The 14,177-nt window shown below is 38.3% G+C and overlaps 3 protein-coding genes and 1 non-coding gene across 6 annotated transcripts; 2 read left to right on the forward strand and 2 right to left on the reverse strand.

Moving 5' to 3' along the window:
• Window positions 1–386: 386 nt before the first annotated feature.
• Window positions 387–2,272, forward strand: LOC108364001 (uncharacterized). Its single transcript, XM_017617578.1, is given in 3 exon segments — window positions 387–395; window positions 665–1,287; window positions 1,798–2,272. Coding segments are annotated over 3 exon segments (936 nt in total). The 3' UTR covers window positions 2,102–2,272.
• Window positions 2,273–9,249: 6,977 nt separating this feature from the next.
• On the forward strand, window positions 9,250–12,296 carry LOC108366188 (uncharacterized). 3 transcript variants are annotated; one of them, XM_017620605.1, is made up of 7 exons: window positions 9,250–9,450; window positions 9,511–9,617; window positions 9,673–9,815; window positions 9,866–10,557; window positions 10,646–11,361; window positions 11,431–11,695; window positions 11,774–12,296. In XM_017620605.1, the coding sequence occupies exons 1-7, from the start codon at window positions 9,423–9,425 to the stop codon at window positions 11,794–11,796; spliced, it is 1,974 nt and encodes a 657-aa protein (XP_017476094.1). In that variant the 5' UTR covers window positions 9,250–9,422; the 3' UTR covers window positions 11,797–12,296. The 3 variants fall into 3 exon arrangements, with proteins under 3 accessions (XP_017476094.1, XP_017476031.1, XP_017476162.1); XM_017620673.1 differs by having other exon boundaries at window positions 9,251–9,450; window positions 9,517–9,617; XM_017620542.1 differs by having other exon boundaries at window positions 9,250–9,617.
• On the reverse strand, window positions 11,942–14,166 carry ND-B14 (NADH dehydrogenase (ubiquinone) B14 subunit). Its single transcript, XM_017620786.1, has 3 exons — window positions 13,920–14,166; window positions 13,608–13,723; window positions 11,942–12,556 (listed from the first exon to the last, which is right to left on the reverse strand). The coding sequence occupies exons 1-3, from the start codon at window positions 14,047–14,049 to the stop codon at window positions 12,428–12,430; spliced, it is 375 nt and encodes a 124-aa protein (XP_017476275.1). The 5' UTR covers window positions 14,050–14,166; the 3' UTR covers window positions 11,942–12,427.
• On the reverse strand, window positions 12,640–12,721 carry TRNAS-UGA (transfer RNA serine (anticodon UGA)). The gene has a single exon. It is a non-coding gene; the product is annotated as a tRNA-Ser (tRNA).
• Window positions 14,167–14,177: the final 11 nt, after the last annotated feature.

Consider the following 14,177-nt stretch of genomic DNA (forward strand, 5'->3'; position numbering starts at 1 on the left):
ATGACTTTTATTTTTCCCTCTCTAAGTCCAACCGGTTTTTTTTATCAACTGTCACCATGACTTTTTTCTACCTGCCTCCATATAGTCGAAACACTGCGCGGCGCAATCTTTTTTTTTAACATTCATGTATCACCCCATTTTGATAATCTATTTCAAGAGAGGCAAGTTTAAAAAATGTTTTCTTTGCTATTAGGGGTCTTCATCAAAAGTGATAAACTGTTTATAAAATGATAAATATATTTAACTTCTACAGCTCAACTGCAACGGACTCCAAAGCAAGATTGTGGAGATGGTGGTCTTTATGGGTCGGCATGGCATATTGATAGCTGCGGTCCAAGAAACGAAATTGCACAGCAACTCAACTCTGTTGGGTTGCGCCTCCTACAATGGTATCCGTAAAGATCGCGAGCGAGATAATGGTGGCGGATTAGCGTTCATGCTACCTTAGAATGTCAGGGCATAGCTGTCCGGTCAGGCGATGTCGAGCTCGAAATATTTAACGTCTATATACCGCCTGTCGCCCGATGCCCGGCAGGATATCACCCTGACATAGGCTGCGCTACTCAGAGGTGAAAACCATATGGTAGTTGGTGACTTTAACGCGCACCACGATCTTTGGCACTCAAGCCTCTCAAATGATCGTAGGGGAATACATCCGGCTGAGCAGATAGACGATTCGACATTCTGCACAATGAACGACGACGCCCCCACCAAGATTGCGAGTAGCTGCGGCAGCTCGCCAGACCTTACAATTGCCAGCGCTGGTCTGATCAATAGCATATCATGGCGACCTATGCTAACACTAGCATCAGACCATCTACCCATAATCATCTCGATCAATAAGCCCACCGGCTTTGCTCCCGCGGACCACCGAACCTACACCAACTTAAACAAAGCTGATTGGGACGGCTCCGCCGCTCTTCCCACACCCACAAACGTACATGCTGGCAAATGCCAGTTCCGCAGAGTAGTCACTGCCGCAGCGGCTCGCTTTATCCCGTCCGGACGTATCGCGAAACTCCGCCCAAATTTCCCGGCCGAAGCAGCTGTACTAGCAAATGAGCGTGACCACCTACACCAGGTCGATCCCGGGGACCCTTGTCTGAGGGACCTTAATTTGGAGATTCGGAAACTGGTAAATCAGCACAAGCGGAAAAAGTAGTAGGAGCACTTGAAGGCATGTAACTTCACATCTGGTGTGAGTAAGCTCTGGTCAACCGTGAGGTCCTTGTGTAACCCAACGAAGCGTGGTAAAAGAGTGGAAATCTCATTCGATGGTCGCGTTTCGTCGTACCCAAAGAAATGCCCAACCTACTTCAGTAGGAAATTCACACTGCATTCTTCGGTAGACAGGGCCAAACGTCGAGTGACCAGGAGGCTGCACAAGCTGCCAAAAAACAGTGCACTACTTGTTTTCACCAGCTATGAAGTGAAGGGGGCTATCGGGAAGACGAAAACCTCCAAAGCCATTGGACCCGACGGCATCTGTATGTTGATGCTGAAACATTTGGTGCCTACGGGAGTAGCTTACCTAACGGAGGTCCTTAACCTGTCTATGGCCACTCTCATCATCCTGATGTGTGGGAATCAGGGAGAGTGGTCCCACTGCTGAACCCGGGGAAGCCCGCCAACAAAGGATACTCTTATCGCCCTATAACTCTCCTTTCCCCGGTCGCGAAGACATTAGTGGCCCTGCTACTTCCACACTTCACCTGCCATCTGACCCCAGCGAAGCATCAGCACGGATTCAGTAAAGTGCATAGCACAACAACAGCACTTAAAGCCATAAACAACCAGATACACTCGTGGCCTAAATCGAAACCGCCCCTGTGAGAGAACGGTCCTAGTAGCGCCGGACTTTTCAAAGGCGTTTGACACCGTCTGCTATTCCACGCTGCTGGAAGACGTTGAGGCCTCCTCACTCCTACAGGGACTGAAGCGATGGTCGGCGAATTATATGAGTGGTCGACAGTCGTCAGTAATCTTCCGAGATAAAACCTCAAAACAAAGAAGAATTAACCAAGGGGTTCCACAAGGTGGTGTTCTCTCTCCCTTATTATTTAACTTCTACATCTCGAAGCTTCCCCAGCCACCTGAGTAAGTCTCCCTGATCTCATACGCTGACGATTGCTGAATTTTGGCGTCCGGGAATGGAATTGATGACCTCTGCTCAATAGCAAACGACTATCTCTCCAGTCTTTCTCACTTCTTCACTGCAAGGAGCCTAACACTCTCCCCAACGAAATCAACGGCGACCCTCTTCACTACCTGGACGAAGAGGTCAGGCTAGAATTAGGTATATACGTCGATGGCACACCAATACCGACTGTAAACAACCCAAAAATTTTAGGGGTCACCTTCGATAGCCTGCTCTCCTACCCTACTCCACGCACACACGCACTTGGGGCAAAGACACAGAAACGTTGCTGGCCACATACAAGGCAATTGGCCGGCCGGTTATAAACTATGCTGCGCCAGTTTGGACGCCGGGGACTAGTTGGACGCAGTGGACGAAGCTACAGACATGTCAGAACGCCGCATTTCTGACAGCAACTGGGTGCCTTCTGATGACGCCTGAGCACCACCTACACAGCGAGGCCCAAGTGCTCCCCGTAAGGGAATACAATGCAATGCTTTGTTAGCAATTTCTGGTGGGGGCCATAGAAGCGAACACCCAAACAGACCTCTGCCTCAGGAGGAGCCTCCACCGAGGCACGTCAGGCGGCAACTATTCGTATACAAGGACGCAGTCCAGCAATACGTAGACCAACCACTGGAGCCGACGACATACAGACGAGCCATCAACGACATCCATAGAGAGTCAGTCACCACTTACCTTTACTGTCGACCTAGGAATGCCGTAATTGGAGCCCAATCACCATCCGTAGAAGAGACGGAGCTTCGAGTGCCAAGAGAGACCCGCGTTACCCTGGCTCAATTACGGTCTGGATATTGTAGTCGCCTCAACAGCTACCTGTCCAGACTCGACCCCAATATCCCCAATGAGTGCCCGGCATGTGGATAATCCCCTAACGACACCAACCACCTCTTCACATTCCACCTCAATCCGACTCAACACCCCTCTCCCTCTGGTCCGACCCCACTGAAACAGCTTGTTTCCTGGGCCTCCCGTTAGTTGAGCTTGACGAATATGATTGATTGTCGACCCGAAATAGTCGGGCTTAGTAGTGCCACCACAATAACAACAACATAAATTTCTCAGTTTGTTAAATGAACTCTCAAACCTTGTATGGAAATCTATTTAACCAAAGTTTATCACTTTATCAAACGCTTTTGGTCGATAAATGTATAGTTTCAGCAAAATTCAACCCTGACAGATTACCACCCAGCAAGAACCCAGTAAGAACCCTATCTGTTAACTAATGCGTTATATACGCCTAGTACTACAAAAAGTTTGTGTGAGAAATTCAAAAACTTGTCATCATTTTACATAGGCCTCCTGGAGAAATCTAACGCATAATCGTTTCAAGTGTTTTTATAATCCAGGCATTAAGGTTTATACCAGACAAAAGCAGCGTTGCCACATTGATATTAACAAAATATGATTGATGGTATTTTGGGTTGGGAGTTTCTATTATTTTTAATGGGTCTTAGTCTTTTCAGACGATCCTAAATAAGACATATTTGGAGTTTTAAAATGTGTAATAATTATGATTAGAAGGTCGTGAACTGGACCGATTTGAAAATATGTAGTTATTTTGAAGGATTTTCTGAAAAAAAGACCCTTGGACGTTAAAACAGTGTAAGCTTAAAAAATCTGCATAAAATTATTAAAAAAAAATTCAACGGGATTATAATAACGAGAATTTCCATGCTTTATAACTTTTTTTCAAAGACTGATTTAAGAAAAACTTAAATAACAAGACCAAAACTATACCCATTTAGACTTACATATGTGGAAAGGTATTTTCTCACCATTTTTATTTACTTGCAAAATCTCATTAATGTGGAAATTTTTATTTTTAAATATCAACGCATCTTAATTAAAGTTGGAATGACACTCGTTATACTTTGAATTAAATTATGCAAAAATACAAAAAGAGTGATAAAATATCTTTCCAATGGTACCTTACGAGTCTAAATCGGTGAAGTCTTGACTTAGTTATTCAAGTTTTTCTTAAACCAATTTCCGAAAAAAATTCAAAAGGAGCATCAAAATCAAAAATCTTAGGATTATTTTTTTTTAAGTTCAATGAATGTTTTTTAGTTAAAACTATTTTGTCATCTGAGGTGATTTTTTTTCAAAAAATACTTCAAAAAGCTATTTCTATTCATAAAAACTCAAGGAGGAGGTATTTTCAAGGTGGTATTTGGAGCAAGTCTTAAAATATAATAGATTTTAAAATTCCAATGGAAAAACAGTAGTGGAGTGATCCAATCTAATGTAAATATGTATACAAGTATACTTACATACATACGATCCAGTTTCTCCAAAACCTTTGAAATTGAGGAAATATATTGCTTTGAACAAACAAATTGTACTTCGGGAAGATTTTATTCTTTCACGTCACAAGAGCTTCTAAACACTTATTTCTAATAAACGAGAACAAATTTATAAGATTCCTACAGCTTTCAATTCATTTTTTATTTGATTAAAATGACTGATTTTCGTTTTAAAATCTGTTGTTTGAAATTATTGCAAAGGCAGTTGAAAAATATTTTTTTATAGCTGGTAGTTTGATTTTGATAGAGATGTCATAATGGCAGGAAAAGTCAAATGGCTAACATGGCGGCCGAAATCATTGAGTGAAACTACCTTCTTTTTTGTATCATGGGAGAGAGTACAACTCCACAACAAGCTTTTCAGGCGTTCAGTGCTTTTTAAGGCCGGTCCACATAGAACTTTCGCGTTGGCTTTGGGGTTGGCGTTAGTTTGACAGAACGCACGTTAAAAGTATGCTTGCTACAATGAACGCTTGGCAGCGAATGCTTGGGCCACTAAATTAACATACTCATTACAGATAAATCTATGTTTCATATCAATAATTGCATTAAAAATGATATTTCTTGCCCGCACTTGACTAAAAAAGAAAAATATTTCACATAATTTTATTTATTTGCAACAGCTGACAAGCGACGCACGCGAAAAGTTGAGAGTTGGCCACCTTTTTGCTTTGTGTTGGCGAGAGCGTTGTCGAATTTTGGCTATGTGGACGGCTGGATAGTCAGCTGTTGAAGCGACGCCAACGCCAACGGAACGCCAGAGTTCTATGTGGACGGGCCTTTAGGCTTTCAGCAATAGTTGAATTGTGCACACGGTTGCCACTTTGGTAAATTGGTAGAAAAAATTTGGGTTGGTGAAAAGATAATTTTTTTATATTTTGGTAGATTTTTTGAAGTATTTGGTTTGAAAAATTTGCGTTCCCGCTTTATTTTTCGCAGCTATCTTTATATTATAAATTTCTTACCAAAAGTGTCTACTTTATTGCATTAAGTTTCGAAAGTTTGTGGTACACTTTTTATATATACACACTAGGGATGTCAATATTTTAGATTCTTGCGATCCCAAGATTTTCAGTATGTCGTTGGTTCAATTTGGAGATCCCGGGATCAGTCCCGGGATTTAGATATTTATTATTTTTCGATGAATTAACATTAAAAATTGCATCAATGTGGTTTGAGAAGCTCTCCTACCATATAATAAATAAGTAAATGGGTTTGCAACGTACTTTTTTATTTAAAGTGAAAATTATTTCATAAGTAACAAAACGACAGACAGTAATTTAATTTATATGCATTTAATAATACTTTAGTACATACATATCTGATAAAATAATTTAAGGAATGTCGAAAAAAGCTCGATGCAAAAATATTAAGTCAAAAAAATTCTTTTCTGGTTGAAAGAAGACCATAATTTTAGTGGCAGAAATAAAAGAAGCGCTATAATTCGAACAGTTTTGTCTATATTCCTTTTCTTTATCCAAAATTTACATTGTTTTTATAAAAGTCTACCTCATATTACACCTAATTTACTGCAAATATTTATAAATGGGCATTTCTCTGACGTCATGATTTTTTTAAAAAGTCTTTATCGAGCCCTAACCGCCAAAATAACGTAAGCGACATTTTTTCAAAATTTTCTTTTTGATGTAGAAATATTCCTAAAACATCTAGATGCATTTCTGCATCAAAATGAAAGTTTTGAAAAAATTTCGCTTACGTTATTTTGGCGGGTTATAATTTCAAAGATATGGTTGATTCTAAAACTTATTTTAAAAAATTCAGTGCGATGTAAAACAAAAGTATGGGTACCAAATGAAATAATTTTTTTGGGTTCACAAGGACGAATAAGATTTGAAAATGCCCCTTTAATCTATTTTATATTTTTAAGCTAATAAAGTTGGTCCTTAACATATAATTTTTTCAAAAATACGAATTGAGAAATTTCAAGTTTATTCAAGGATAAAATTACAAAAGGGTATTTTCAATATCTTCCCATCCCTTACGGACCAAAAGATGTAATGTGTTTTAACTCTACAGAATCTTCTCTTTCATATGATACCCATACTGGTTTCTTAAGTATATTGCACTGAAATTTTTAAATCAGTTTTTTGAATTACTCATATCTTTCAAATTTCAAAGTTCTTTTTAAAAATCCTGACGCCAGAGAGAAAAATTAAGAACGCAATTTTACTATATTTGGCCCTTGGTTTGGCGAATATATTGGCCCGTAGTCATAGTCAAAATAAAGTCGACTTTAAAGTTTGTTGCAGCTTTTTGACATAATTTTCAATGGGATATCTGTCAAAAAAGCTGCAACTAACTTTAAAGTCGACTTTATTTTGACTATGACTACGGGCCATTGATTTTTTTTGTGTGCAAAATTGCAAACGAACAAAACAAAAGAAATATAGCCAAAACTGGTCAACATAAAACGTTTCTATTATTGCCACCAGTGTAAATTACATATCCCGAGAATCCTGGGATTCTAAGCAAATAAATAATTAAAAAAGACCGGGATACCGGGATCTCGGGATTAACATTCCTAATACACACAATTATGCACAGCGATAAAAAGCGAACATTTCGTGCTACTTTCAAGCTTTATTTTACTGGAATCGTGAGGAGCTTTTGATTGCCTAAATATTTTAAAGGATTGTTTAAATAAGAAGAAAAAATGGACAATACACTACGATTGTTCGCAAAAAAAAATTAAAGAAGCCAACGCCAGTTTTTATAAATGAAAATTATTAAATGCCAAAAAAAAAAACAAAATGACTGGCGGCAAACAAATTTTTAAAAACTTTCGGAAAATATTAGCTAGACATTATTACTAAAACTAATCTTCCATGGGCTATACAACGCCATACCAAAAAATTTCTAAAAATTCCGAATAAAAATTTCAAAATTTAGACGACATTTTTTCAATTTTTCCAAATGTTGTATATATTTAGCTTGAATCCTCAATTTTTATTTTTATTTTTATTGAAATCACTAAAAAATAGAACAAATGGTATGTATTTTCCAGATTTGGTAGATTTTTTTAAATTATTGTTTAGCTCAAAGCCTGAAAAGCGCAAAACTCCTGAAAAGTTTTTTGTTGTAGAGTTGTACTCAGATATTTTTTTCGTTGCCAATAAGAGTGCTTTCTCTTTTGCCCAAATACGTTTTGTGATTGGATGAAAAGAGAAGGTACGCTCCTGATGTTCACACTCGCTACAATTATAACGTGTTGTCTCCTCTTATAGATTTACGTTCTTTGGTTAATACAAATATTTTTTTAAAGTATGAATATTTTTAAAGAAAATTGTTTGTACATCACTATCACATAAGTGATTTATGTCATTAATTATTACCCTGAAGGCATTACATTCGTTTTTGGTTTTAAAAACTATGGGTACTGTTTATGAATTTGTACAACGATTTTGGGTTGCTGTGCCCAAACGCGTGAATCGAATCAAAAAACTTTTACACACACTTGTAGACAACAGTTCACGCTTTATTACAAAAATTTAATTTACTAAATCTGTGCACTAATTTAACAATAATGTCGGTTGGAAATATCGTATTTGTTGCAAATTTTTGTTATAAATTTGTTTATACACTTTTATGTACAAGATATTTTTATAAAACACCCAGTAACCAAAATAGACATCACTGGGGCGGCAGCCCNACTTGTAGACAACAGTTCACGCTTTATTACAAAAATTTAATTTACTAAATCTGTGCACTAATTTAACAATAATGTCGGCTGGAAATATCGTATTTGTTGCAAATTTTTGTTATAAATTTGTTTATACATTTTTATGTACAAGATATTTTTATAAAACACCCAGTAACCAAAATAGACATCACTGGGGCGGCAGCCCCAGGTTTACCACACAGAAAGGGAATTCTAGTTACCTCATCCTTTCCCAAGGTTACATCACTGGGGCGGTAGCCCCAGTTATGTCACACAGAAAGGAGAATTCTACGTAGTAAGGGTTATAATCCCTAAGCGCGGCCGAAGGCCGCCTACGCAGAAAGGTGTTCTCTGCAAAAGGTGTTCAGCCCCCCTTCTTCGGACGCAAGTTTAACTTTGTTTTTTCCTTGCAAAAAATCTAAAATTCCCCTATTTGCAAACAGCTCCCCAGTGGTCTGTGGGAGGGGTGAGTTTTCATAAAGCGGCGTCAATCCTCTTTCGTTTAGGGGGGCTTTGTGGGGCCCACACCCCCTCCCCCTCCGCCCCCACCCCTAAATCGTTGTACAAATAGCTAAACATTTCCCAAAACTATGTTATATGTAATTTTTAAAATAAAATATTTTTTAAGCTAATTTCATGAATCTTATAAAAAAAAACTTTGGGTGATTTTTGGCGTTTTTTTTCAGAAATGGCGATTTTTTTAACAATCTGGATACCCTGGTTTGTTATTTTTGTTTTTGTTCAATAGGGCTGACAGTTTCAAAGATCGCGCCAAACTTAACAGCTGCATATGAGAAAAAAAACATTCAGCACTTTCTCTATTGTGAACAGGAAAAAAATTCACAGAGAACGTACGTTCTCTGACATTCAGCTATATATTCATGTGTGAAAGATTTGTTGAAAATCGAAATTTGATCGAACAGAAGNTCAGAAATGGCGATTTTTTTAACAATCTGGATACCCTGATTTGTTATTTTTGTTTTTGTTCAATAGGGCTGACAATTTCAAAGATCGCGCCAAACTTAACAGCTGCATATGAGAAAAAAAACATTCAGCACTTTCTCTACTGTGAACAGGAAAAAAATTCACAGAGAACGTACGTTCTCTGACATTCAGCTATATATTATTCATGTGTGAAAGATTTGTTGAAAATCGAAATTTGATCGAACAGAAGAATTTGCAAGGATAATTTTGCTTGCCGCTCTGCTGAAGAACAACTTCTGAGGGAAGAAGACGTTGAGAAGCCGATCATTCTCCATTTGAATTCTGTTGGGCCAGGATGTCGTACTTCGATGTGTTAGAATTGCGTGAGTACTGCCGCGCGGCTATGATGATGTCGTCGGTGTTGTGTGTTAAAAATTTTACAGTTGCAGAGGCTTCGAATAGTCAAAATTACTTCGTAAAGGATAAAATGGCATACACCGAGGATAACGTATTGATATACAATATTTTTGTATACAGCATTCCAAAGAAGGTATAGCAGCGCACTCATACGAACTGGAAGATCACTGACACATTTTTTTATTTAGTTTAACGAAGATGACGTACGCTGCTATTTCTCCAAGTTTGGCAAGGTTTCTAATGTGCGATTGGTTCCTGACAGAAAGCGATCCCGTCGCGCTGCACCCAAAGTCGGATTTGTAAACTTTGCCGAACCGGCTGGTGCATTCAGGTAAAACGTCATTCATGTACGAAGTTATGATATAATTTGGTAAAACTTAGTGCTTTGCGGAAAGGCAATCATCGTTTACAAGGGTCTCGCATTGGAGTTAAAGCCGGCGACAGCTGGAATCAGCCAGACGCCGAAAAGGCATGTAGCCAAAAACCAAATGAGACTGATGCGGCTTCTACTTCAGCCGAGAGCAAACAAAAAAATAAAAGCGAGGAGGTAAAACCTGCCGCCACTCCGACATACCACGCTGCGTCCGTTGAAGGCTTGAATGTACTTGCGCTCAATGACGACTGCCTGGAAATGATCTGTCGGCTTTTAGAGCTGCGTGACCAAGTACGTTTTGCGCGTGTATGTCAGCGTTTCCAAGATGTATTCAAAATGTTCAGCAAACACGAATTCAAAAACTTCGATCTTTACAAGATGTCTGGAATGACTTTATGGGAGATACGCGACTTCTTTCGATTCGCGGGTGAAAATATAGAACACGTGGCTGGAAATATACCGTTTAAAAATCGTGAACGTATCATTGAATTTATAAGAATATTCTGCAGTAATTTGAAACGCATCTCATTGGATGATAGCAAAATGCGACCAGAATGTCTGAAGAAGCTACTACGCAATTTTCCTCTACTAAAGGATTTAAATTTACATGATTGCTCTCTTAACGATAGTTCAGTACAGACGCTGCACCATTTAGATAAATTAGAGTCATTGGCGCTCTCCGAAAACTATGAGTTAACAGGTAAGGCAAAGGCAGCTGCCGTTGAATGGAAAATTTACCCTTAAAATATTAATGCGTGTGTAAATGCTTTGTTTGTGCTCGCTCACAGGTAAATTCATAAGCGGATTGGTGCAACTAAAGGCTCTAAACCTGTATGGCTGTAGCAATATTCAAACTACGAATTTGATTGAAATTTGCAAGGCGATGCAAAATTTAAAAACTTTGGATATACGCCGCTGTGAACGGCTATCGATAGCATTTTTCGACGCCATGCCTGAACATTGTCAACAGCTCGAGGTATTGAAAATGTCATGCCCTGATTTTTCATATGAAAAGGTAGCATCGTTGCCACGATTGAAGCAACTTGAATTGTTGCGCCACTCCTCAGGTTTTATATCAAATACAAGATTATTTGTCGAACTGGTCGCACAGAAGGCCGATCAATTGGAGACTTTAAAAATTGTTGCCAAAAATTCGCTCACTGCCGAGCACGTCAATCTGATATCGGATTTGAAGAAACTGAAAACTCTTTTTTGCGCTAATAATCAGGCGGTCGACGATGATGCGCTTCGAAAATTTTGTAAATTAGATCAACTCGAAGAGTTGACTATTAAAAGCTGTGGTGATATAACAAATGAGGGACTGCTTAGACTGTTGCGCTGCTGCAGGCACTTGCGTCACATTAACATACAGTTCTGCAAAAAAATAACATTGGAATTCATTTCTAAGGCCATAACTATTTTAAAGGACCGTACTGATAGACCAAAAGCGCCATTGATCATTTTGGTATATGGAACATCTATAGATAATTATGGACTTTCGGCAGTGCGTTACAAAAATATTTGACAATTGGTATCAGTAATAATGTGCTCTTTTTTCCTTTTATTTATGCAGTGCCAGGAATATAAGGCTGCTGAGAAAGAGTCGCTTATGAAAGTAGTTTTCCATGCGCTAAATATTGATTTGGGCCTTGACGATGGCGTTGATATTTACGATATCTGGGATGGTGATGGCTGGTTAGATGACGACGACGACGACGACGACGATTATGACCCCACCGATGAGGATGATGATTTCTACTTTCCCGATTCGGACATGGATGATGATGACATCAATTTCGCTTACAACATGTTCGGACAAATTTATCCACATGGCTTTGGTTAGTTTTTAATGAAAATAAATTTATAACAAATTGTAAATTTCATATCAATTCACACTTTCCATTTACGCCTTACAGATATTGATGATGTCATTTGGTGAGTTGTTGCCTAGACATCGGGGGAGTATTTCAGTGAATTTTTTGTTGCTGTAAACCACATGTAACCATATACTACGTGGAACAACACACACAATTTATTTATGTTTAGCCTTCAAGCACTTTTGCTAATTTTTTTTTTATTATTTGAAATAAATTTGAGATTTTAAATTGTTAAATAAGATAAATGTTTCAGAAATATTCCCAAGGACTTAAAAGCATTAACCTTAAAAAAAGAGAATTGTTAAAGTATTTTACTTTAGTATTTATAAAAATTCCTCAAATTTACATTCGTACGAATAATCGAAAAAAATTCACTAATTAAATTATGCAAGTTGATACTTAAGTTGTCAGCTATCGCTTTTGAAATATGCAGTTGCTTGAAGCAACATGTGCGTTAATGCGAAATGTAGCTTGAACAAAATCGTTTTAATTTTTTAAGTTTAATTTTCTATTACCTATTAATCTCGAATTTCAGATAAGAAATAAACAAAAAAATACTTTACGAGTTTTTTTAAATAATTTTATTTAAAATTATCACTATTTGCTTCGCAGTTCTGACAATTTATTGTGTTAATAACAATCTTGGGTAGCGCGTTGGACAATTTCTTAAATATTTATAAATTAATTAAAACTTCAATTAACTCCTTGCAAGAATTTCGACAAGAAATCGGTTGGTTTGGGATCTTGGCTCTCCTTCCAGTAACGCATTATGTGACCCTTTTGCTTCCAGATTTCGACTGTCTCCTTCAGCTCCATTTGACCCTGGAAGAGAAGTTTTTCTTTATTTTTTACGCATTTTAATTTAAAACATTAAAAAAAAAAGAAAATGAGAAAAAACTCCACCTCGCTGCGGACAGGATTCGAACCTGTGCGGGTAGAACCCAATGGATTTCAAGTCCATCTCCTTAACCACTCGGACACCGCAGCCGCACGCCCAGCGATTGATAAATGATATACTCATTATGAATGAGAAGAGAGCACTCTTGCTCAACTAAAAAGAGCGCATGGACAAAAGCATTGCCAATGAGAAAAAATTGCATTCTATTTTTGGATAAATTTTGTTTACAAAATGGCAATATCTGGCAATAGCAATATAAGAGTTGTCGCTATACAAAGTTTGGCGTCTCAATATTGGATTGTATTGTATATTGTATTCGGCACTAAATTTTTAAAAACAACAAAAAAATTTTATTTCACTAAGCAGGTTTCTCCATCCATATTTTGAAATAACATTTTTTATTATTAAGGTGGCCGCCATGGCCGAGTGGTTAGGGGTGCGCACTGTCAGTCGGTAGGTTTAGGGTTCGATCCCAGGTCCAAGCATTATGCATTTTTTTTTAATAGAGGTAGCCCCTCGACTGGCAAAATTAAACCTCCAAGTGAATTTCTGCCATAAAAACAGTTTCTCTTTAAAAGCATTTGCCCTTTGTGTGACATCAAGTCACACGCCACAAATCGGAGGCTCGGAAATGCACTAGGAAAATTTTAGGCCTGGATACATGTTTTTATTTTCAGTCGTGAAAATCCGCGAGCTCTTTGTTTAGAGGTTTTTGTTGTTGTGGTAACAGCATACAAATCATGTACTGCTGGAGAGACACGTCTTGTACCAGAATGCGTTATGAGGTGTTTGTTTCTCCGCACTAGTCGATAATAATCGAATACATACTTCTGACTCTGGTCAACGCACTATGCAAGGGCTGGCCTTAAATTAACTGCGCCTTCAGACGGCGCGGATTTCGTTCATAATATTAATAAATATTTGCAATCTTTTCGCGCTTGAAGAAATGATAATTTTAGACCAATGTTCGCTTACCTTTATCACTAGGATATCAATGACACGCACATCCGTCACGTTGCGATGTTTCTCAAATTCTTCCCGCAGTTTAGCGCGGCATTGTTGTACCGACTTTGGGATGTCATAATCCATAACTGCAAAGAAAAATCTTAGTAGTTGTAATAAAATTATGCATCTGCAGTATTCACTACGGCATTTGCCATGGCACGAACTATCAAATCTTATAAATGTGACGGCGAATTTTCAATTTGTTTACGTCTTTGGCCACAAGCGTTCTGGTTCCAACTTGCTCACATCGGACGATGACATAATAGAGATTCATGCACTTACCAATGTATGGAATTTGCCGATACCAAGCTTTGTACAGATTGAGCGCACGTTTGCGCGCCTCATCCCGATCCACCGACAAGATGGGACGCACTTGCTGTACAGCTTTTCTTACGGCTTCACGTCCGGCCATGACTTTGCTTTTGGCTAGGTTTTGTAAATACAAGAAAAATTTTGTTCAAATGTGAGAAAAATTTGTAAGTGGAGCAAGTTAAAGTTGACAAACAGCTGATTGCCAAAGCAGTCTTCAAGATGTTGCCA

Source organism: Rhagoletis zephyria, unplaced genomic scaffold (genome assembly GCF_001687245.7).
Source record: "Rhagoletis zephyria isolate East Lansing unplaced genomic scaffold, Rhagoletis_zephyria_1.1 Rzeph_scaffold_00002, whole genome shotgun sequence".
In the NCBI taxonomy this organism is placed as follows: domain Eukaryota; kingdom Metazoa; phylum Arthropoda; class Insecta; order Diptera; family Tephritidae; genus Rhagoletis; species Rhagoletis zephyria.